The sequence below is a fragment of the Lethenteron reissneri genome, chromosome 19, assembly GCF_015708825.2.
Source record: "Lethenteron reissneri isolate LAM-NWPU_2019-01 chromosome 19, ASM1570882v1, whole genome shotgun sequence".
In the NCBI taxonomy this organism is placed as follows: domain Eukaryota; kingdom Metazoa; phylum Chordata; class Hyperoartia; order Petromyzontiformes; family Petromyzontidae; genus Lethenteron; species Lethenteron reissneri.
The window spans coordinates 688,779-710,697 of NC_083797.1; the positions used below are offsets into that span (position 1 = coordinate 688,779).

At 56.2% G+C, this 21,919-nt stretch overlaps 1 protein-coding gene across 6 annotated transcripts in view; it reads left to right on the plus strand.

Annotated features, from left to right (window-relative positions):
- LOC133344089 (myelin transcription factor 1-like protein) overlaps positions 1 to 21,919 on the plus strand; it is a 132,346-nt gene that overhangs the window by 71,807 nt on the left and 38,620 nt on the right. For all 6 annotated transcript variants that reach the window (XM_061554039.1, XM_061554038.1, XM_061554042.1 and 3 more), the window contains 3 exons: positions 11,564 to 11,609; positions 14,508 to 14,544; positions 19,315 to 19,817. In XM_061554039.1, the coding sequence (XP_061410023.1) occupies positions 11,564 to 11,609; positions 14,508 to 14,544; positions 19,315 to 19,817 (586 nt within the window). The remainder of the gene's footprint in view (positions 1 to 11,563; positions 11,610 to 14,507; positions 14,545 to 19,314; positions 19,818 to 21,919) is intronic.

The window sequence follows — 21,919 nt, forward strand, 5'->3', positions numbered from 1 at the left end:
CCCATTCTCTCTCTCTCTCTCCTCTCTTCCCTTCGTGCATTACATCATTGACCCTACCCGGCTTGTCGTAGTGCGGCCACGGTACACATTCGCTCGCGTGAGACCACAACACGGAGTCATCGTTCGCGCCTCCTTCACACATCTGTCTTTTGACCTAAAAAAAGTATCATGTATTTACACATCCCATCATCCACGCAGCCTCTTACGAGCGGATCAATTCAGCAGCGTTGGTTCAATGCAAGCAAAGCTCTGGACCGGTTTCGACACTAAGTGTCTCATCAGCATTCAGCCTGATTGATGGTGACACAGGGTATGACATTACGCACTCCAAATTATGCATTTAAAATAGGAGCTTAATTAACAGAAAGGGTCCTTTGCCGATAACAATCTAACAGTTCACCAGCATTGCTTCAAGCGAGCCTGACTCTGCTGATGGGATGTGTAAAAAGCGCGTGTATTGTTTAAGTATAGGGACACATGTTTAGACATTGCTTGTGATTATTTTGTTACACAAGCAAAGACAAAGGTCCCCAGAATAGCCTACGCGGAATGTTGGGGTAAGTGTTGGCACGGTGCACGAGAGGGTGGTCTAGCCAGCACTACTCCCGGCCACCTTTGTCTCCCCAGTGGTGGTGATGTTACACGTGGCGCCACCTTGCACGTGTGATGCTAGGAAAGCCCCAGAACAGATGCTTACATCATTTGCCGCTGAGCTTGGAGGGCGCTGAGTGATCACTTCGCCTTTTGATTGTTTCGGTGGAAGAGGATGGTGGGCTAATTGTTTATTTATTTAGTCACACGCGGCGGATATAGCGACGAATACGATTTTTTGGGGGGGTCAGATCGCGAAGGGTAAAATGGTTTGCGTGGTACACCCCCCTGCACCCCTGCACCCCCTGCACCCCCTGCACTCCCCTGCACTCCCCTGCACTCCCCTGCACTCCCCTGCACTCCCCTGCACCCCCTGCACTCCCCTGCACCCCCTGCACTCCCCTGCACTCCCCTGCACTCCCCTGCACTCCCCTGCACTCCCCTGCACTCCCCTGCACTCCCCTGCACTCCCCTGCACTCCCCTGCACTCCCCTGCACTCCCCTGCACTCCCTGCACTCCCTGCACCCCCTGCACCCCCTGCACCCCCTGCACCCCCTGCACCCCCTGCACTCCCCTGCACTCCCCTGCACTCCCCTGCACTCCCCTGCAACCCCCTGCACTCCCCTGCACTCCCCTGCACTCCCTGCACTCCCCTGCACCCCCTGCACTCCCCTGCAACCCCCTGCACCCCTGCACCCCCTGCACCCCTGCACCCCTGCACCCCCTGCAGCCCCTGCACTCCCCTGCACCCCCCTGCACTCCCCTGCACCCCCTGCACCCCCTGCACTCCCTGCACCCCCTGCACCCCCTGCACTCCCCTGCACTCCCCTGCACCCCCTGCACCCCTGCACCCCTGCACCCCTGCACTCCTTGCACCCCCTGTACTCCCCTGCACCCCCTGCACCCCCTGCACCCCCTGTACTCCCCTGCACCCCCTGCTCTCCCCTGCACCCCCCTGCACCCCCTGCACCCCCTGCACTCCCCTGCACCCCCTGCACTCCCCTGCACCCCCCTGCACCCCCTGCACCCCCTGCACCCCCTGCACTCCCTGCACCCCCTGCACCCCCTGCACTCCCCTGCACTCCCCTGCACTCCCCTGCACCCCCTGCACCCCCTGCACCCCCTGCACCCCCTGCACCCCCTGCACCCCCTGCACTCCCCTGCACCCCCCTGCACCCCCTGCACCCCCTGCACCCCCTGCACCCCCTGCACTCCCCTGCACCCCCTGCACCCCCTGCACCCCCTGCACTCCCCTGCACTCCCTGCACCCCCTGCACTCCCCTGCACCCCTGCACCCCCTGCACCCCCTGCACCCCCTGCACCCCTGCACCCCCTGCACTCCTGCACCCCCTGCACCCCCTGCACTCCCTGCACCCCCTGCACCCCCTGCACCCCCTGCACCCCCCTGCACCCCTGCACCCCCTGCACCCCCTGCACCCCCTGCACCCCCTGCACTCCCCTGCACTCCCCTGCACTCCCCTGCACCCCCTGCACTCCCCTGCACCCCCTGCACCCCACCCCCTGCACTCCCCTGCACTCCCCTGCACCCCCTGCACCCCCTGCACCCCCTGCACCCCCTGCACCCCTGCACCCCCTGTACTCCCCTGCACCCCCCTGCACCCCCTGCACCCCCTGTACTCCCCTGCACCCCCTGCTCTCCCTGCACCCCCTGCACCCCCTGCACCCCCTGCACCCCCTGCACTCCCCTGCACCCCCTGCACTCCCCTGCACCCCCTGCACCCCCTGCACCCCCTGCACCCCTGCACTCCCCTGCACTCCCCTGCACCCCCTGCACCCCTGCACCCCCTGCCCCTGCACCCCCTGTACCCCTGCACCCCCTGCACCCCCTGCACCCCCTGTACTCCCCTGCACCCCCTGCTCTCCCCTGCACCCCCCTGCACCCCCTGCACCCCCTGCACTCCCCTGCACCCCTGCTCTCCCCTGCACCCCCCTGCACCCCCTGCACCCCCTGCACCCCCTGCACCCCCTGCACTCCCTGCACTCCCTGCACCCCCTGCACCCCCTGCACCCCCTGCACTCCCCTGCACCCCCTGCACTCCCCTGCACCCCCTGCACCCCCTGCACCCCCCTGCACCCCCTGCACCCCCTGCACCCCCTGCACCCCCTGCACTCCCCTGCACCCCCTGCACCCCCTGCACCCCCTGCACTCCCCTGCACTCCCTGCAACCCCCTGCACTCCCCTGCACCCCCTGCACCCCCTGCACCCCCTGCACCCCCTGCACCCCCTGCACCCCCTGCACCCCCTGCACCCCCTGCACCCCCCTGCACCCCTGCACCCCCTGCACCCCCTGCACCCCCTGCACTCCCTGCACCCCCTGCACTCCCCTGCACTCCCCTGCACTCCCCTGCACGCCCTGCACTCCCCTGCACCCCCTGCACCCCCTGCACTCCCCTGCACTCCCCTGCACCCCCCTGCACCCCCTGCACCCCCTGCACTCCCTGCACCCCCTGTACTCCCCTGCACCCCCTGCACTCCCTGCACCCCCTGTACTCCCCTGCACCCCCTGCTCTCCCCTGCACCCCCCTGCACCCCCTGCACCCCCTGCACTCCCCTGCATCCCCTGCACCCCCTGCACCCCCTGCACTCCCTGCACCCCCTGCACTCCCCTGCACCCCCTGCACCCCCTGCACCCCCTGCACTCCCCTGCACCCCCTGCACTCCCCTGCACCCCCTGCACCCCCTGCACTCCCCTGCACCCCCCTGCACCCCCTGCACCCCCTGCACCCCCTGCACCCCCTGCACTCCCCTGCACCCCCTGCACCCCCTGCACCCCCTGCACCCCCTGCACTCCCCTGCACTCCCTGCACCCCCTGCACTCCCCTGCACCCCCTGCACCCCCTGCACCCCCTGCACCCCCTGCACTCCCTGCACCCGACACGCCCAAATGAACGCGTGGCTGCTATCGCGACGTCGCCGAGGCGCGTGGAGAGCGGCGATCGGCGCCCCGCGCGAGTAGGAGGAGGAGGAGGCCGAGAGGGTGACGCGTCGACAGAGAGCGCCGGTGTCGCGAGGCGCCCTCGACGCGAACGAATTTTTCGGTGACGGCAAGCGGAACGATGGCAATTTTGTGCGCCTCTTGGTTATTTTGTTTATGCTGCAACAACAACAACAAACGTTTCTGCGGTTAGGGTCAGAGGCGAACAGAGCGAATAGAGAGAGAGAGATCGCAATCAGGGGGAGACTTCGTCACAACGCCCCAGCCGCAGCGCGCTCGCAGCCCCCCGCGTTCTGCCACGAGACGACCACGCTGCTGCTGCTGCTGTCACAGTGTGCAGGGCGTGCGCGTGTCAGTACGTGTGTGTGTGTGTCTGTGTGTATGTGTGTGTGTGTCTGTGTGTCTGTGTGTGTGTCTGTGTGTGTGTCTGTGTGTCTGTGTGTGTGTCTGTGTGTGTGTGTCTGTGTGTGTGTCTGTGTGTGTGTGTGTCTGTGTGTGTGTCTGTGTGTGTGTGTCTGTGTGTATGTGTGGGGAGCGGTAGTGTAGCGGTTAGCGCGCTGCGCTATGAACCTGGCGACCCGGGTTCGATTCCCGCTCATGGCTAACACCAGTGACGATTATCTGAACCGGTCCTGGGCCTCCCCTAGGTCGACTCAGCCTTAAATGAGTACCTGGTGCGGTGTGTAAACATCGCCACTAGGGAGACAAAGGCGGTCGGGCGTGGTGCTGGCCACCCACCCCCTCGTGTACCGTTCCGGCCTTCATAGGTGCTCGCTAACAGCACTTGCCCCTACAGTCTGTTCAGGCTATACGGGGGATCTTTGTGTGTATGTGTGTGTGTCTTGTGTGTGTCTTTGTGTGTGTGTCTTTGTGTGTGTGTGTCTTTGTGTGTGTGTGTCTTTGTGTGTGTGTGTGTCTTTGTGTGTGTGTGTCTTTGTGTGTGTGTGTGTGTGTCTTTGTGTGTGTGTGTGTCTTTGTGTGTGTGTGTGTCTTGTGTGTGTGTGTGTCTTTGTGTGTGTGTGTGTCTTTGTGTGTGTGTGTGTCTTTGTGTGTGTGTGTGTCTTTGTGTGTGTGTGTGTCTTTGTGTGTGTGTGTGTCTTTGTGTGTGTGTGTGTCTTTGTGTGTGTGTGTGTGTGTCTTTGTGTGTGTGTGTGTGTCTTTGTGTGTGTGTGTGTCTTTGTGTGTGTGTGTGTCTTTGTGTGTGTGTGTGTCTTTGTGTGTGTGTGTGTCTTTGTGTGTGTGTGTGTCTTTGTGTGTGTGTGTGTCTTTGTGTGTGTGTGTGTCTTTGTGTGTGTGTGTGTGTGTCTTTGTGTGTGTGTGTGTGTGTCTTTGTGTGTGTGTGTGTGTCTTTGTGTGTGTGTGTGTCTTTGTGTGTGTGTGTGTCTTTGTGTGTGTGTGTGTCTTTGTGTGTGTGTGTGTCTTGTGTGTGTGTGTGTCTTTGTGTGTGTGTGTGTGTCTGTCTGTGTGTGTGTGTGTGTGTCTGTCTGTGTGTGTGTGTGTCTGTGTGTGTGTGTCTGTCTGTGTGTGTGTGTCTGTGGTGTGTCTGTGTGTGTGTGTCTGTGTGTCTGTCTGTGTGTGTGTGTCTGTGTGTCTGTGTGTCTGTCTGTGTGTGTGTGTCTGTGTGTGGTCTGTGTGTGTGTGTCTGTGTGTCTGTCTGTGTGTGTGTGTCTGTGTCTGTGTGTGTGTCTGTGTGTGTCTGTGTGTCTGTGTGTCTGTGTCTGTGTGTGTCTGTGTGTGTGTGTGTTGTGTGTGTGTGTGTGTCTGTGTGTGTGTGTGTCTGTGTGTGTGTCTGTGTGTGTGTGTGTGTCTGTGTGTGTGTGTGTCTGTGTGTGTGTGTGTGTGTGTCTGTGTGTGTGTGTGTCTGTGTGTGTGTGTGTCTGTGTGTGTGTGTGTCTGTGTGTGTGTGTGTCTGTGTGTGTGTGTCTGTGTGTGTGTGTGTGTCTGTGTGTGTGTCTGTGTGTGTGTCTGTGGTGTGTGTGTGTCTGTCTGTGTGTGTGTGTGTCTGTGTGTGTGTGTCTGTGTGTGTGTGTCTGTGTGTGTGTGTGTCTGTGTGTGTGTGTGTGTCTGTGTGTGTGTGTGTCTGTGTGTGTCTGTGTGTGTGTCTGTGTGTGTGTCTGTGTGTGTGTCTGTGTGTGTGTCTTTGTGTGTGTCTTTGTGTGTGTCTGTGTGTGTGTCTCTGTGTGTGTCTCTGTGTCTGTGTGTGTGTCTCTGTGTCTGTGTGTGTGGGGGGAGCGGTAGTGCAACGGTTACGAACCTAGTGACCCGAGTTCGATTCCCGCTCACGGCCAACACCGGTGACGATTATCTAAACCGGTCCTGGGCCTCCCCTAGGTCAACTCAGCCTCAAATGAGTACCTGGTGCGGTGTGTAAACATCGCCACTAGAGAAACAAAGGCGGCCGGGCGTGGTACTGGCTATCCCACCCCCTGGTGTGCCGTGCCGGCCTTCATAGGTGCTCGCTAACAGCACTTGCCCGAAGGGTCTGTTAAGGCGACACGGGTGTGAGAGCGCACATACGCATGCTCTTTTTTCCAAACTGGCTTAGGAGGCAACATCGCCTGCGACAGAGTGAAAGAGAGAAATGTGAAAGTAATAAAACGCACTAATCAACAAGAGATGCAATATTCCTGCAGCATAGAGGGAGAGAGAGGGAGGTGGGATGGGAGAGGGGATGCGCGGCTCTCTGCCCCCCCCCCCCCTCGCTCTCCATCTCTCCCTCATCAATCCCGCCGCTCCTTCTGTGCGCGCCGCGGTGCCGTGCGGAAGATGCCGTTCGTCTGAGAGCGTCGCGCTCGGCCGTAAGCGATTCCATCAGCAGCGGAATGGCCAAAAGATTGCAAGTTTAAGTGAAGTGTACGCGGCCGTAATGGACGGATATTGCTCGCCTGTGATTGCGTGAGTCGCACGGCCGCCCGCCTGCATCTCCCGGGCCCCAAACCCCGCCCCCCTCGTCATCCGCGCTCCACCTTGATCTGAAGCAGCTTCACGTGCTGCTCAAGATCAAGGTGGGTCTCCTCCTACTCCCCCTCCTACTACCCCTACTCCTCCTCCTACACCTCCTACTCCTCCTACTCCCCCTACTCCCCCTACTCCTCCTATTACTCCTATTCCTCCTCCTCAAACTCCTCCTCCTACATCTCCTCCTCCTTCCCCTACTCCCCCTCCTATTCCTCCTGCTCCTGCAAATTGTATTCTTCCTCCTCCTACTACTCTTCATACTCCTACTCCTCCTGCTTCTACTCCTACTTTTCCTCCCCCTACACCTCCTCCTCCTCATGCTCCTCCCGCCGGGGAGAGAAACTGATTCGCCGTGGATTTGGGTTCGAGTCCTGGTTTCTGGTTCCCAGGTTCTCTAATAATTTCGAACCAGTTTGGACCGGTTGAACCAGTTTAACTTGACACGTAGGTTTAACTTTACTCGTGGGTGACACGTGGGTTTAACTCAACACGTGGGTTTAACTTGACACGTGATTTTGACTTACCACGTGACTTTAACTTGACACGTGGATCTAACTTGACACGTGGATCTAACTTGACACGTGTGTTTAACTTAACACGAGGGCTTAACTTGACACGAGGGCTTTCACGGCCTGTATTACGATTCATAACAAAACAACTCAACGCGTTCGTCAATGACACTGTCCAGTGTACCAGTGACTTATACACGAACCCATCGACTCACGTAGAGACCCATAGACTCGCGTAGAGACCCATAGACTTGCGTAGATGTATTTGTGGTTTACCAGTGCGCTCGAGTGGAGTGAGTTGATGGCCTGAACCCGGTCACCAACGACTGCGAACAAATCAATCCGCTATGAATGTTCGTTTCTCGCGCGGTGTGGCTCAGATCCAGCCGGGACATTTGAAAGAGTCCGCGTTTGATTGGAGAAGGGTCATTGCCCGAAACGTCGCCCGTTATGTGTTCTTTCCTTTAAGGCCACACACAGTAGTGTTGTTATTGACGAGTGTGCTGAGTTGTTGTTGCTGTTGTTGGCTGTGCCTATGTACCGCTGCCAACGCTGCAGCAGCAGCACCACCAAAAAAATAATGCATCCAATTTAATGAGCGATGCAAGGCCGACACTTCCCTGCCCTTTGCGCGACGAGAGAAAAATGAGAGAGAGAGAGACACAGAGAGAGACAAAGCGATAGCAAGGGCCACTCCCGGGCGCCAGGCGGTGGCAGGGATGGTGGCTACGCTGCTGCTGCTGCTGCTGCACGTGGCAGCCTGTACCCCAGTGCGCTGTGGAGGCAGCAGCAGGGAGGGTTGGTGGATCACCGCACAGACGTCGCTGTGGAACTCCCTTCCTACCACGTGGGTGGGCGTCGAGGAGGAGCCGTACCCTGGCTCGCCAGGAGAAGGCGGGAACAACAAAGTGTGGACTAGTCGCCAAATGTTTCCATCTGTACGGTGACAGAGTAGTGCTCCGGTTTGCTCCCACGTGAATAACACTCATCTCCATTATCAACTGCCAGAACAGATCTTCAAAGAAAAAGCCAACGCGGCAGGCCCATCCTCATGAAAGAGCCCTGCGTGGTTCTTCAGGATACATGAATACGATTTCCAGTGAAGCCGTTCCAGTAAAATGATGCGAGTCGCTAGTATCGGCGTTCGCGTGGCAAGGGACGCGAGATCGCATCGCGCCGCTCGCCCGGCATGCACCTAAATAACCCCGCGGGGAGCAGCACGGGGGGGGGATGGAGAAAGAGGGGGGGGAAGGAGGAGGAGGGGACGAACGACGTTGTGTGGGGTCGCGCACGCCGGCTCGGCCGCACGGCACGCTCGCTCGCTCGCTCGCCGCGAGATAATTTGCAATATAAAGTCGCATCGACCTTAATGCTGCTCAGCACTCGGGGCCAGGTTCGATAATCTGTAAAAAGTCCTTGCTGGCCGCTCCGCTGCTATTGAGCCCCCCCACCTCCTCCTCCGAGAGTAACAAATAAATCAATATCGACTCGGCGAGCAGGTGAGAAGGCGTCTTGGCTATCGCACGCGATAGCCCAGGAGGGAGGGAGGCGCGGTGCTTAGCGGGACCTAATTGCCTCTTTGGAGTAAATGTTGGGGATCCGTGAGATGAGAGAGGGAGGGATCACGACGCGGATTGGAATATGGGGAAGGGGGGGAGGTGAAGGAGGGGTGGGGGGAGGGAGGGGTGGGGGAGGGAAGGGTAGGGGGGAGGGAGGGGCGGGGTGTGAGGGAGGGAGATGGTCTGTGAACTCTAATTATAAACAGGTGCGTCTTTGTGTGGTGCGGGAGAGGGATTGTTAATTGCAGCGCTCTGCGCGGCTCTGCAAGCGTGAGTCAAATGAATGCACTTCCAGTGCCTCCTCCTCGTCCTGTGCCGGCCTCACTGGCGGCGTTTATTAATATGCAGAGCGAAAGCAATCACAGCCTTTGGCTAGAATTGCTTTCAGACTCAGCTCTGTAATTTGTTTTTTTCAGTTTTATATATTTATCCTCTCTGCCTCTCTGCCTCTCTCCCGCCAACCCACCCATCTCTCTCTCTCTGTTGCTCTCCCCTCACTCTCCCCACCACCACCACTGCCCCGTCCCTCCCTCCCTCCCTTAACGCTCGCTCACTCACTCTGTGACTCCCGCGCGCGGCTTGCTCGCTCGCTCGCTCTCTCATCCTCCCACACTCTGTTTGCAGAAAATGAGTTTGGGGCTGGACTGTTAACGTTGAGTGGGTGGAATCGATGGAAGACAGTGGCGGTCGCGATCTGACTCGGGACGTGTGTGTGTGTGTGCATGTCTGTGTGTGTGTGTGTGTGCATGTCTGTGTGTGTGTGTGTGCATGTCTTTGCGTGTGTAAATGTGCTCTCTAACAACACTTGCCTCAGAGTTTGATTCCTGCCCACGACCACCAACACCGGTGACGATTCGCTCTAGGCCGACTCAATCTCAAATATGTACCTGGTGCGGTGTGAAAACATCGCCACTGGGGAGACAAAGGCGGCCGGGTGGAGGCCACCCACCCCCTCATGTGCCATGCCGGCCTTCATAGGGGTTCGCTAACAACACTTGCCCCAAGACTCTGTTAAGGCTACATTGGGGATCTTTGTCTTTGTGTGTGCGCTTCGGCACACGGTTGCAGACACACGCACTTGCACATATCAGCTCAAGCACACAGGTGCACAAACATACACACACGTGAACACATGCACAGGTGCACAAACACAGACACGCGCATATGTGAACACACACGCGCGCACATGCACTTACGCACACACACCTGAACTCACATGCGCCAAGGTTCACATGCACACACACACCCAGATGCGAGCACGCCCCACATGAACTCACTTACAAACACAAAGACGCAGATCCCCCGTATCGCCTTCGATAGACAGTTGTGGCAAAGGCTGTTCGCGAGAAGGCGAATTATTCGTTTGGGAATATCGACCGATATCATCGCCACCCCCCATCTCCACGCCGCTAAAACCCCCTAAAAAACAAGTCATAGTCGTATTAATAATTATTATAATACAGTACTGCGTTGTAATTCATCGTCTGGTTGTTCAGCGATAGGGCACTTCGATAGGGGTTCATCCAGCAGTGGATTAACCACGGCTAGCTACATGTGGGTAATCATTAGTTGTGCGTGACGATCACACGTGGCGGACAGATCCGCTGTCGTGTGACCTCGTCCCTGAGTCTCCGTCGGCTCCCTCCAGCGGTCTAATCAGGAACTGCGATTGTGTGACAAGAACGAATCTTCCCACAATGCAATTTGCCAGCAACGATTTTATAAACGTTACGATTTAATATAACGTCGTTTATTTAGCAGCTGTATGATTTTTGTTGGGGCTTTGTCTGCTACCCATTAGCTACCAACAGTCTCAATATTCATACGTCTATCTAAAAACTGCTAATCACAAAAGAAGCTTGAAATGTAATTGTCATCAGCCGGCCCCATTGTGTAAAGAAGCGCAGTCTCCATCTCCTGTCTCCCGACTGGCCAACTTGCGTGCAATAAAGAAGGGTCATTGCCTGAAACGTCACCTATTATTAATGTAGTTATTTTAAAGGCCACACCACTGTGGTGTTATTGACGAACACTTATATTGCTCGGTCGAGACGCGACACTTGTGGTTGTGCGAGTCGTAATTCCACCTCACATGGGCATCGTTCGCCCATTCTCTCTCCTCCCCTCGCCCCTCCACCACTCCCCGTCCCTCGCCTACCGTTCCGTGATCCCTAAGTACCCCTCGATCGCGGTCACTCATTCCTCAATCCTTGAAGCAACGACAGCATTCCATTCGGTGTCACCGTTTTGTAAGCTCCGTCAAGCGCCTTCAGTGGGCCCCACGCCGGCGAGACGTCATATGCCTTGCCTGGTATGCAAAGAGGTCGTGGGTTCGATCCCGAACTCGTCCCTGACGCCCGTGTATTTGGAGGTTGCATGCTCTCCCCGCGGTGGCGTGCATTTTTCTCCGAGTCTTCCGGTCTTTTCCCCTCCACATTCAGAAAGATGCGCTTTGAGTGTTTGACTGTCATACATCTCCACGTCATGACAAGCCACTTCGTTGAGCTGTCATTTGTGGCCAGGTCGCTTCTGAAAAAGAGCTACGTAGCTCAGTCGGTCTTGCTTGTCAGTTGACCGTGAACGCGCTCCATTAGATTGGTGCTCATCTCCAGTTTCCAGTCCTGCAGAGCCAATTGTTGGAAATTCCACGTTCCTATGGCAGGACGGTAGAGGTGAGGGGGCTGTATTAATTAGCGCTGTGATGGGACGGCGACCGGCGGCGGGGGCGGTGGTGAGGCGAGGGAGGGGGGCGGGGGGCGCACTCTGGGAGCAGCTGCGTGGGGTGGTGGCGCGTGGGTAGCGCTCCTCATGCTCTCTCTGTCTCTCTCTCTGTCTCTCTGTCTCTCTCTCTGTCTCTCTGTCTCTCTCTCTCTGTCTCTCTGTCTCTCTTCTCTCTGTCTCTCTCTCTCTGTCTCTCTGTCTCTCTCTCTCTCTCTCTGTCTCTCTGTCTCTCTCTCTCTGTCTCTCTGTCTCTCTCTCTCTGCGCAGATGGAAACAGATGGGGAGATGAAGAGACTTCGAACCCGCTCCAAAGGTACCGCTCGCCGCTCTCCTCTTCCCCCTCCCACCCCTCTCCAACTCCCACCCCCTCCGCTCCCTCTTCCCCACCCCCTCTCCCACAGCCACACCCTCCTCCCCCACCCCCCTTCTCCGCACGTCCCCTCCCCTCCTCAGCCTCTCGCTCCTCCTGCCCCTCCCCTCCTGTCTGTCCCCCTTTCCCCCACTCCCTTCCCTCTTCCTCCCCCTTCCCCCCCTTCCCCCCTGCCTCTCTCTGCATCACGAGAGGCGCAATTGCGGGTGATTTGCGTGCCGTGTGTGCTGCCAGTATGCGAGGTGTGTTCGTGTGTGGGGGGGCGGCGGCGTAGAGATTAACTCGCCGCGCTACGAACCGGGCTACCCGAGTTCGATTCCGGCTCACGGCCAACACCAGGGGCGATTATCTGGACCGGTCCTGGCCCTCCCCTAAGTCTACTCATTCTCAAATGAGTGCCTGGTTCGGTGTGTAAACATCGCCACTTGGGAGACAAAGGCGGCCGGGCGTGGTGCTGGCCAGGTGCTCGTGAAGGGAAATTGCATGAGTATAAAAACAACCTTTGTAGCCGTGGTTCCAAAAGCCCAAGATGAGTAGCAAAAAGGGAGGGAGGAGGAATGACCTGGCCAAGATGTCGGGGATGAAGTTAGGGTGGTGATGATGATGATGAGAGGGGAAGGGAAGAGAGAGGAAAGAAGGAGCGAGCAGCAGGGAGCTGCGCGAACGAAGAAGAGCGGCGTCTGTTTTCACAGTGGGCGGGGTTCAGAGTGGGGGTAGCCACACGGAAGTCACGTGACTTACAGGAGGCTTGACCTGATCTTACACTCTCAATACATTCAAAATGCAATTTTCTTTCATGCAAATTAAATATACGTTCTATACGGTTATAATACCATTTACTTATCCAGGAGATACCGGGTCTCAAGATTCCTTTTCAGGAGGGTCATGCTGCGTTGAGATGTAGCATAGCTGTATATGGGAGGAGAGCGGAGGACCCTGAGGAAGCCCGCCATGCATGCCAGATGGTATCACTCAAAGCTCTACACGGATTTATTCAATCTCCTGGCCACCTAGCAGCACAGCAGCCACCGCTTTCGCCACCAATCCTACCACCACCTCCACCGTCACCATCTCCACCGCCACCACCGATCCTCAGTTAAAACTTAGAGAAATGTTAAACTGCCGCGCCCGGAGATAGAATCGAACCGACGGCCTTTAGGATGTGTGGGTGACCACGACACAGCTGTAGCGGCAGCTGCCTCCGTCTCTCAGTTAAACACAATTTAAACGCCTCGTGGTTGCTGCTCGAGACACTCCTAGATGTGCGGCTCATCGCTTATTGACCCTTGATTTGGGCGGGGGGTTAGGCCACACACAGGATTAATCTGACCACATTTTGTGTCGTAAAAACCCTCCGCCACCCGACGCAGCCAATACAATGAAATCGCGTGCCGTGCAAGCGTTTATCGACTCGCCACGTTACTATCCCTGCGTTCGTTACACTCACCGGTTGACTTGGAGAGCAACTGTTCAGATTTAGCGATAACCTCTCACTCAACCAGTCACTCACTCACTTACCCAGTCACCCACTCACCCAGTCACTCACCCAGTCACTCACTCACCCACCAAGTCACCCAGTCATTCACTCACCCACCCAGTCACCCACTCACCCATCCAGTCACTCACGCAGTCACCCACTCACTCACGCAGTCACCCACTCACTCACCCAGTCACCCACCCAGTCACTCACTCACCCACCCAGTCACTCACTCACCCAGTCACTCACCCAGTCACCCACTCACCCACCCAGTCACTCACTCACCTACCCAGTCACCCACTCACCCATCCAGTCACTCACTCACGCAGTCACCCAGTCACCCACTCACTCGCCAATTCACATGCACACTCAGAGCCAGAGTTGGCAGTGATCCGATAACGCAACGGATTGCTTGAAACTGTGTCAAGCAACTGCAGGGCTAGATGATAATGTATGCTCAATGAAGAAGGGCCATTTCCCAAAACGTCGTCTCATATATGTTTTACTTCTAAGGCCGCACACGTGGAGGCGTTATTGACGAATGTGTTGAGATTTATTCTTCAGTAATAATTCACGGGATCACGTCCATGCAACAGTCGATTACCCATTGGACAAGCTTCATTGAGCTTTCATACAAAGCGGTAGGCATATGGAGGGAGGGATGATGGTTCTGTGAGTAACGAAGTCCGGGTTTAATCCATGGCTGTGGTCTCAACAATGCTAGGAGGCATAGCGCAACGCACGGCACGGGCAGAGAAGAGGTGGAGCTGAGTGGACTTGCCGATGACTGGTAGCAGCGGTGTCAAGATCGGCCTATGTGGAGGAGGCTCGTGAAGGACGCTGCTACTGGGGAGTTGGAGGCAGTCGCCCTCCAGCAACAACGGAAAGCAGAGGAGCGACGCTCACAACAACGAGCGGAGTGCCTGGCGGCTAAAACGACTCGAGTTGGCACAGTGGGGAGCACAGTTGGTTCATCTGCCAGTTATCCCAGACAGCCAACCCAATGCACATGGGTCTGTTCCGTCACCTCCAGACAGCGGGCCTTCGACACTTCACGTGGCCTCAAAGTGCACATAGCCTGGCACAAGCGCTGTGGTGACGTCACCGCCACTTAATGGTGAACGGCGGCGGCTGTTGTTGTTGTTGTTGGTATCTGCCCCTGCACGTCCGACGAGATGTCTTAACTCCGTCACGACTTGTCTCCATCTCTCTCCCTGTCTCGCTCTGCTTCGCTCTCTCCATCTCCCTGTCTCGGTGTCTCTGTCTCTCTCTATCGCTCTCCCTCCCTCCCTCTCTCCATATCCCTGTCTCTCTCCCTCCCTCTCTCCGTCCCTCTGTCTCGGTGTCTCTGTCTCTCATTACAGCAGCAGCAATGGAGGCATCGGCACACGAGCTGCTCAGGTAACTACGACGGGGGGCAGGGGGGCGGGGGGAGGGGGCGGGGGGAGGGGGCGGGCCGTGGGGGGGGTAATTTTGGGGGAGGGTCTCGGATCAACCTGGGGGGTGGGGTGCAAACATCGTCATAGCTGGCATTCCCCTATCCCGTCAGCACCCGCAACGCCATTCATTCAAACTCGACATCACCACCGGCAGCCGAGGTCTATCGACTGCTGGACGAGGGATGGCGGTTCCACTGGCTGTAGGGGTGGTCTCGGGGGTGACGCGCGCAAGCTCAGCAGGTGCGACGCCTGGTGGCTCCGCCAGTGATCGCTGCTGAGGCGGCACAAATGAATGGCGAGCCCCGTTGTGACGACTCTGTGTGAGGCGACGCCGATGCAGACAATTCGCCTGTGGACATACCTGTCCCTGCACATAGAACATCCGTACGACGCATATCACTGGAATCAACAACCCCTATACGTGAAGCAGCCCCCCTCCTGCACTCCTTTAGTTCCTCTCTCAAAGCCTCTCCTCTCTCCATCTCCCATTCCCTTCCTTTCCCCTCCCCGTCGCCCCTCCACTCCTCGCTGCCCCTCCCCGATAGTCCTGTCGTGACTCCACGTGCCCTCTGTTATGGTCACTCGTTCGTCGGCCCTTGCACTGCCCCTGTCGTCTCAATCACTCGCTTGTTGTTAACGCTTTTAAAATATACAAAATAACTCGGTCAATTCAGCAGCGTGGATTCACGCGAGACCTGAACTCTGCTGATGAGACAGTAAACTTCAAAACCGGTCCAGAGTTGTGCTGCTTGTGCTGAACTACCAGTACTGCTGGGATTATGCACTCTCAGACGTAAGGCCGCGTAGCTCCTGATGGGATGTGTAAAATATAAATGTATATTTTGCATCTGGAGGGACAGATATGTGAAGGTGGCGAATGATTGCGGAGATGTTTCGCTGCCGAGTCAGCTCGTTGCCGTGTCGCCTGTCGGTTGGAGATGTCAGCGTCACCGATGCTAGGATACAGCCATCGTCATCATCGTCACTATTTTATTTTATTGACCAGGTAAATCCCACGGAGCTAAATAGCTCTTTTCCAGAAGCCACCTGGCCACAAATTATAGCCAAATACTCTGAACGCGTGATGTTGATTCTAAACGTGGAGGAAAAACTTGAGACAAAATCCACGTGACCGCGGGGAGAACACGACAACTCCAAATTCCGTATACAGCAGGCGCCAGGGTCGGGGTCGAACCCACGCGCTCCTCCTGCATAACCAGGCGAGGGAGATCACATCTCTCCACCGCAGTGCCCCATTGTCAGCAGCAGCCATGGTCAATCCACTGCTGGATGAAGGCATCTCCTAGAGGCTGTCACCTCTCACGACCCTGCGGTGCGTCAGGGCAGCCCCAGGCACGCGAGGCGACGTGAGCTGCTGTCGAGGAGACGACGGTGGTGGCTGGCCGCAGGGTCGCACTGCGATTGGCAGGATCGTACCACGTGGTCGCACGCAAATACATCTGAGCCCAATGCAATGCGCAGAGCAATAGCTTCTAATTTGACTGTTTAATGTCAATACGTCTATTTGAGCAAGAGTGATGCCTTTGTCACTTTTTAAATGGGAGTTGGATGTAACTCAATAGCCACTATTAGTGGAATTATTCAGACACTAATTTAAAAACTGGTAATCAAAATACATTCTTAATGAAAATACATGCTTAACATTTAATTCTCAACAGCTCGCTCTACTGGCCTCTCTCTTTACGTGCCGTGACGAAGGGCCCATTTCCCGAAACGTCGCCTATGACATTTATTTTAAATCCACACACTCAGTGTTGTTGTTATCGACACGAAACGTGCCGATGTTGCTGTTGTTGTCGTTGATTGTGCACCACGGATAACGCAGCAGCAACAACAATCACCAAAATAATATAATTGACATTTGACACGTTCTGAATCGGCCTTTTACTCTGCAACGTAAGGGCGGGGCTTGGGCTCACGAATCGTTGGATCCTCATTAAATCTGCATTTAATCAACACAACGAATTGAAAGGAATCCCGCCGTTACACGCGCGCGCTGCCTTTAACACGCGGAGCCAACGCAACTCTCGCGCCGCGAACTTCCCACCCTGCACGGGAAATTGATCTGCGGTGGAGGAGGAGGGGGCCACGGGGGGAGCGGTGGGGGCAAGGGGAGGGCTGGGGGCATGGGGGGGCGCGGGGGAGGGGTGGGGGCATGGGGGGCGGGGGAGGGGGTATCTCTCCCGTCTCTCTCTCTCTCGTTTTTCCTGTGGCATTTTTTGCTTTTTGCGGACGTCAGGTTAATGGCGTTCACCTTGAAACGTCCTCAGCGGGCTGCCACATTCTGACGGCTTCATCTCTCTCGGCATCATCCCGCATTGGTGAACCCATTCTGACAGCAATCTACCCCTCTGCCCTGCTTTGCATAATTTATTTTTTCATTCCCCCCCCCCCACGCAAATCTGCATATTTCATGTAAATTGGACTTGAAGTCACACAACAGAAGGGCAAACGGGGTCATTTGTTTTAGAGAGAAAAAAGAGAGAGAAGAATAATGATTTTCTCTCTCTGTGGCTCTCTCTCTCGCGCTCTCCCTCTCTCTCTAACCCCGCGCGTAAAGAGGAGAGGATAATGTAAGTGCTCTCTCTCGCTCTCTCGCTCTCTCTCGCCCTCTCTCGTTCTCTCTCGTTCTCTCTCGTTCTCTCTCGCTCTCTATTTCTCGTCCATGTCGCGAGTCGCGAGCCTGCGCTGAGAGCTCCGTTTTCTTTCACTGTTGTTGTTGTTTATAATCCGACCGCTTGAACGCGGAATGTTGACATCCGAGTCCATTTCAAAAACGTACAAATCCTGAGCGCGTGGGATATGCTACCGGCACACACAGATAAAGACAAAGATCCCTTCCCCGCCGTGTAGCCCATACACGGTGTTGGGGCAAGTGATGTAATGAGCATCACGAATTAAAGACCGGAACGGCACACGAAGTGGACGAGTGGGGTGGCCAGGACCAAACCCGGCTGCCTTTGTCTCTAAGGTGCTGATATTTACGCACCGCACCAGCTGTTCAATTTTAAGGCTGAGTTGACTTAGCGGAGGCCCATGACCGGTTGACATATTCGTCACTGATGATGATTGTTGTGAGCGGGATCGAACTCGGGCGGTTGCCTTCGCAACACAGTGCGCTAACCACTGCGCCACCGCTCCCCCCGAGACACACGGATCCAACGACATCATCAATCGCCGTTTTCCACTAAGTGTCGGAGACGTCACCACAAGGCTTGTGCCAGGCTAGGTGTACACACGCGTATCATTTAAGTCATTCGTAATATATCGATTGCAGCTTCTCTCTCCGGTGAGAAGAGAGAGTCTCCCCCCCCCCCCCAACTCGTCACAGCTGTGAGTGAGATTGCCTCGGGAGCGCATTGCCGCCCCCTCGTCACGGCGCCTGACACCAGCGTCGAGGGACGAATCGGCGAGCCCCAAATCCAAGGCCCCCTCGCTCCTTGCGCGTTCATCGGCTCGGATGGGTCGCGCTCATGCTGCGTGGCGCGCGTCTGTGCGCCTGTGTACGTGTGCGTGTTTGGACTGTGCCGTGTGTGTGCGTGTGTGTGTACGTGTGTGTGCGTGTGTGTGTACGTGTGTGTGCGTGTGTGTGTACGTGTGTGTGCGTGTTTGGACTGTGCCGTGTGTGTGCGTGTGTGTGTACGTGTGTGTACGTGTGTGTGCGTGTTTGGACTGTGCCGTGTGTGCGTGTGTTTGCTGGGGAGCGGTAGTGCAGTTGTTCGCTCGCTGCGCTACGATCCCGGCTACCGACTTCGATTCCCGCTCACGGTCAAGACGAGTGATAATTACGTGAACCAATCTTTGGCCTCCACGAGGTCGACAAACCTAAAAGAGTACTTGGTGCGGTGTGTGGACATCGCCATTGGGGAGACAAAGGCGGCCGGAGCGTGGTGGTGGCCACCTCCCCCCCCCCCGCCGCCTCGTGTGCCGTGCTAACTAACAGCACTTGCTCCTATAGTCCACTAAGGCTACACGGGGGATCTTTGTCTTCGTGTGTGTTGAGAGCGTGCCACCGGGCTGGCGTGCGCGTAGCGTTGCACGTCGGGCCCGCGCGCCTCCTACATTGTGCGTGGGTCCGGCACCTCAGACGCACACCGCGCTCGCGTTAATTAGCCCATTAATTACACCACTCTGTTCATTCATGCTTGGGGGTTTTTTTCTTCCTTTAACTATTCCAGTGAAGCGCCTCCACCAGCACCAGCGTGCGCTCCTAATTGCCACTCTTTTGCTGCATCATTTGCTGCCACGTGTCTCTGTTGCGCGCGTGCGCGCGGAGCGGTGGCGCAGCGGTTAGCGCGGAGCGGTGGCGCAGCGGTTAGCGCGCCGCGCGCAGAACCGGGCGAACCGCGTTGGATTCCCGCTCACGGCCATCGCGAGCGATGGGTTTATGCCGGAAACACACTCATCACACTCCTCAACAACACTGTGTGTATGTATGTGACACTAAATAAATATATATGTATATAAATATATAAATGTGCTCGCCGATGTTTCGGGCAATGGCCCTTATTCATAGCACATCACCACCCGACACGATTTTGTGACATTTACACACGTTTTATTTCAATACGTAAAATGTTTGGAGGAACGGTGAGGTTCAAAAGACGCGTGTGGCCTGATCATTAATTCCAACGACACGGATCACAAACTTGTGCTTGTAACTTTGTAGTAAACGTGTGCCCCCCCTCCCCCCACCCCCCACCCCCAATAGCTCCTACAGCTGTCCCCTCTCGAAGAAGCGCAAGTCCGGTGCGAGTGAGGACCCCCCGTGCGCGAAGCGGAGGGGAGCCGCCGGCGGCGGCGGCGGAGAGTCGGGCAGCAGAGCGGCGCCACGGGGGGGCTCGGACGGGGGTGGCGGGGAGGAGGAGGGGGGCGGCGGTGGTGGTGAGGAGGAGGAGGAGGGCGGCGGCGGTGGTGGTGAGCGGGAGGGCGACGCGGATGCCGTGGGGTGCAGCCCCGAGGACGCGTACGGGTCGAGCGAGGACACGGGGGAGGCCGTGGCGGGGAGCGAGGGTCCAGCGGCGGCGGCGGCGGCGGAGCGCGGTGACACCGAGGGACGAGAGGAGGGATTCTACTCGGAGGAGGAGGAGGAGGATGAGGCAGCGGAGGAGCAGCAGGCGGCGCGCAGGAGAGAAGCGGCCCAGAGGAAGGGGAAAGAGGCCGGGCTCAGAGACCGGGAACAGCAGCAGCAGGAGGAGAAGCCGTGCACGGGAGGTAAACTCGCTCACTCTCTCCACCACCTCCACCACCTCATCGCTCACTCCCACCACCACCGCCGCTGCTGATGCCCCGCGTGTGCGCGGCACGCAGCGCGCGGTGATGGCCACTGGACTGGCCGGGTTTAGACGTCATCACGTGACCGTCCGCGACAGAGAATTCGTTACCAGCAGCCGCGCGTTGCCCTCCACGGCAGCGTTGCGTCAATCCGCAACCTTCAGCGTCAGGTTCATCATCAGCTATAGCTGCGTGCACAATTATAAACACAGGGCTGCTTCCTCATCATCACCCTCATCACAATCATCATTGTCACTATCATCAGTGTCATGACGATCTGTATCGCGTGCAATCAAAAGCGATCATCGTTCTCGCCATCGTTCTCGTCACCATTACTTTCACCACCAACGTCATTCTCAACAATATCATAATATCATGCATATAATTATCAACATTATCGTCATCATAATCACCGTCATCATCATCATGGCTATCTTCATTTACTACTATTATGAGCCAATAATGTCTGTGTGTCCCGCGCGTGACGTCACTCCACGTCGGCCAGCCCCCCTCATTAATAAGCATGAGCGGATGACGTCACTCCACATGGGGCACCCCCCTCATTAATAATCATGAGCGGATGACGTCACTCCAAATAGAGTTCCCCCCTCATCAATATTCATAGGCTGATGATGTCACTCATGTGGACCCCACCCCCTCATTAATAATCATGAGCGGGTCATTCTTTTAGATTGAATATTTCAGATTAATTGCAATACACCCGTCCTTGGGCGGGCTATCGGCTAGTCTTTTATAAATTGTAATTTATGATACAAGTATGATGACACGATGTAACACGACTTTTGTTCCTGGGTAGTAAGTGTTATTTTCGAATTGCTTATGCCTCCAAAGTACAGAAAGTGGCGATTGTTATTATTCCCCACAAACGTTGCTTCTGTGACCAGGACTTTACGTGAAGGAATGACACAAAAGCACACCACGTTTTCTCATTGAAAATAGGTACATTTCAAAGTATCACTGTCCTGGTCACAAAAGCAAAGTTTGTGGGGAATAATAATAACCATTTTCTGTACTTTTGAGGCATAAGCAACTAGGAAATAACACTTACTACCCAGGAACAAAGAATGTTTTTTTGTTACATCGAGTCTCCAGATCCTTTTTCAGGAGGGTCCTGCCAGGTTTTCGCAGCAGGGAGAGCGCTGTTGCTGTTGCTACTGCTGCAGCTGCTGCTGTGTCATCCCAATTGAGTGATTTGCAGGTATTCCCTTGAGCATTAGGGGGCGTTTGGCCAAAACCAGTCCCACTGTGTGTGTGGGTGTAGCCCCTACCTACCCACACAGTCGAAGCAGCAGCAGCAGCATCACCAAATGATCTGTTCATGTGGAGACGCGTCCCAGAGCTTTGTAGGGTGGATGTACGGCAAGGCCCTCGTTTAACTCACTAGTCCTGAAAAGTGCCGCGTAAAGCGAAACACGCGTTAACAGAAACATTGTCCCATGAATAATGCAACGATACCGTTTGGCGAAATACGACATACGACTACGCACACACGGTGAGATGGCGTTATGACGCGTTATAACGTGGTCTCTGGCCGTTATAACGCGGTCTCTGACCACGTTATAACGCGGTGCGTTCCACGCTGTTCTTGTGCGCGTTCTGCGTTATGCGAAAAGTGTTCCTGAATGTAAGAGCCGCGTTGCAGCGAAAACGCGTTGTGTTAAGCGAGGACTTACTGTGTAGCACCTCAAACAGCGTCGCATAGGCATTAGAATGATTTCCACTGCCGCTGTGATGCCAGCGAAACCCGTGACACAGAATGACTCGTGCAAACACAACGCGTTGTGTGTGTGTGTGTACATCACACACACAACGCGTTGTGTGTGTGTGTGTACATCACACACACAACGCGTTGTGTGTGTGTGTGTACATCACGCAGCGCGGACGCAATGCGCCACGCGCGCCGGGTAGCAGGGTAATTATGTTCACGCGCGAGCCACCTCTGCTTTGTCGCAAGCATTAGTTACCCATAATTAACTGTGAGCCGCCACGCGGCTGATTGCCAGACCACATGACATGATTGC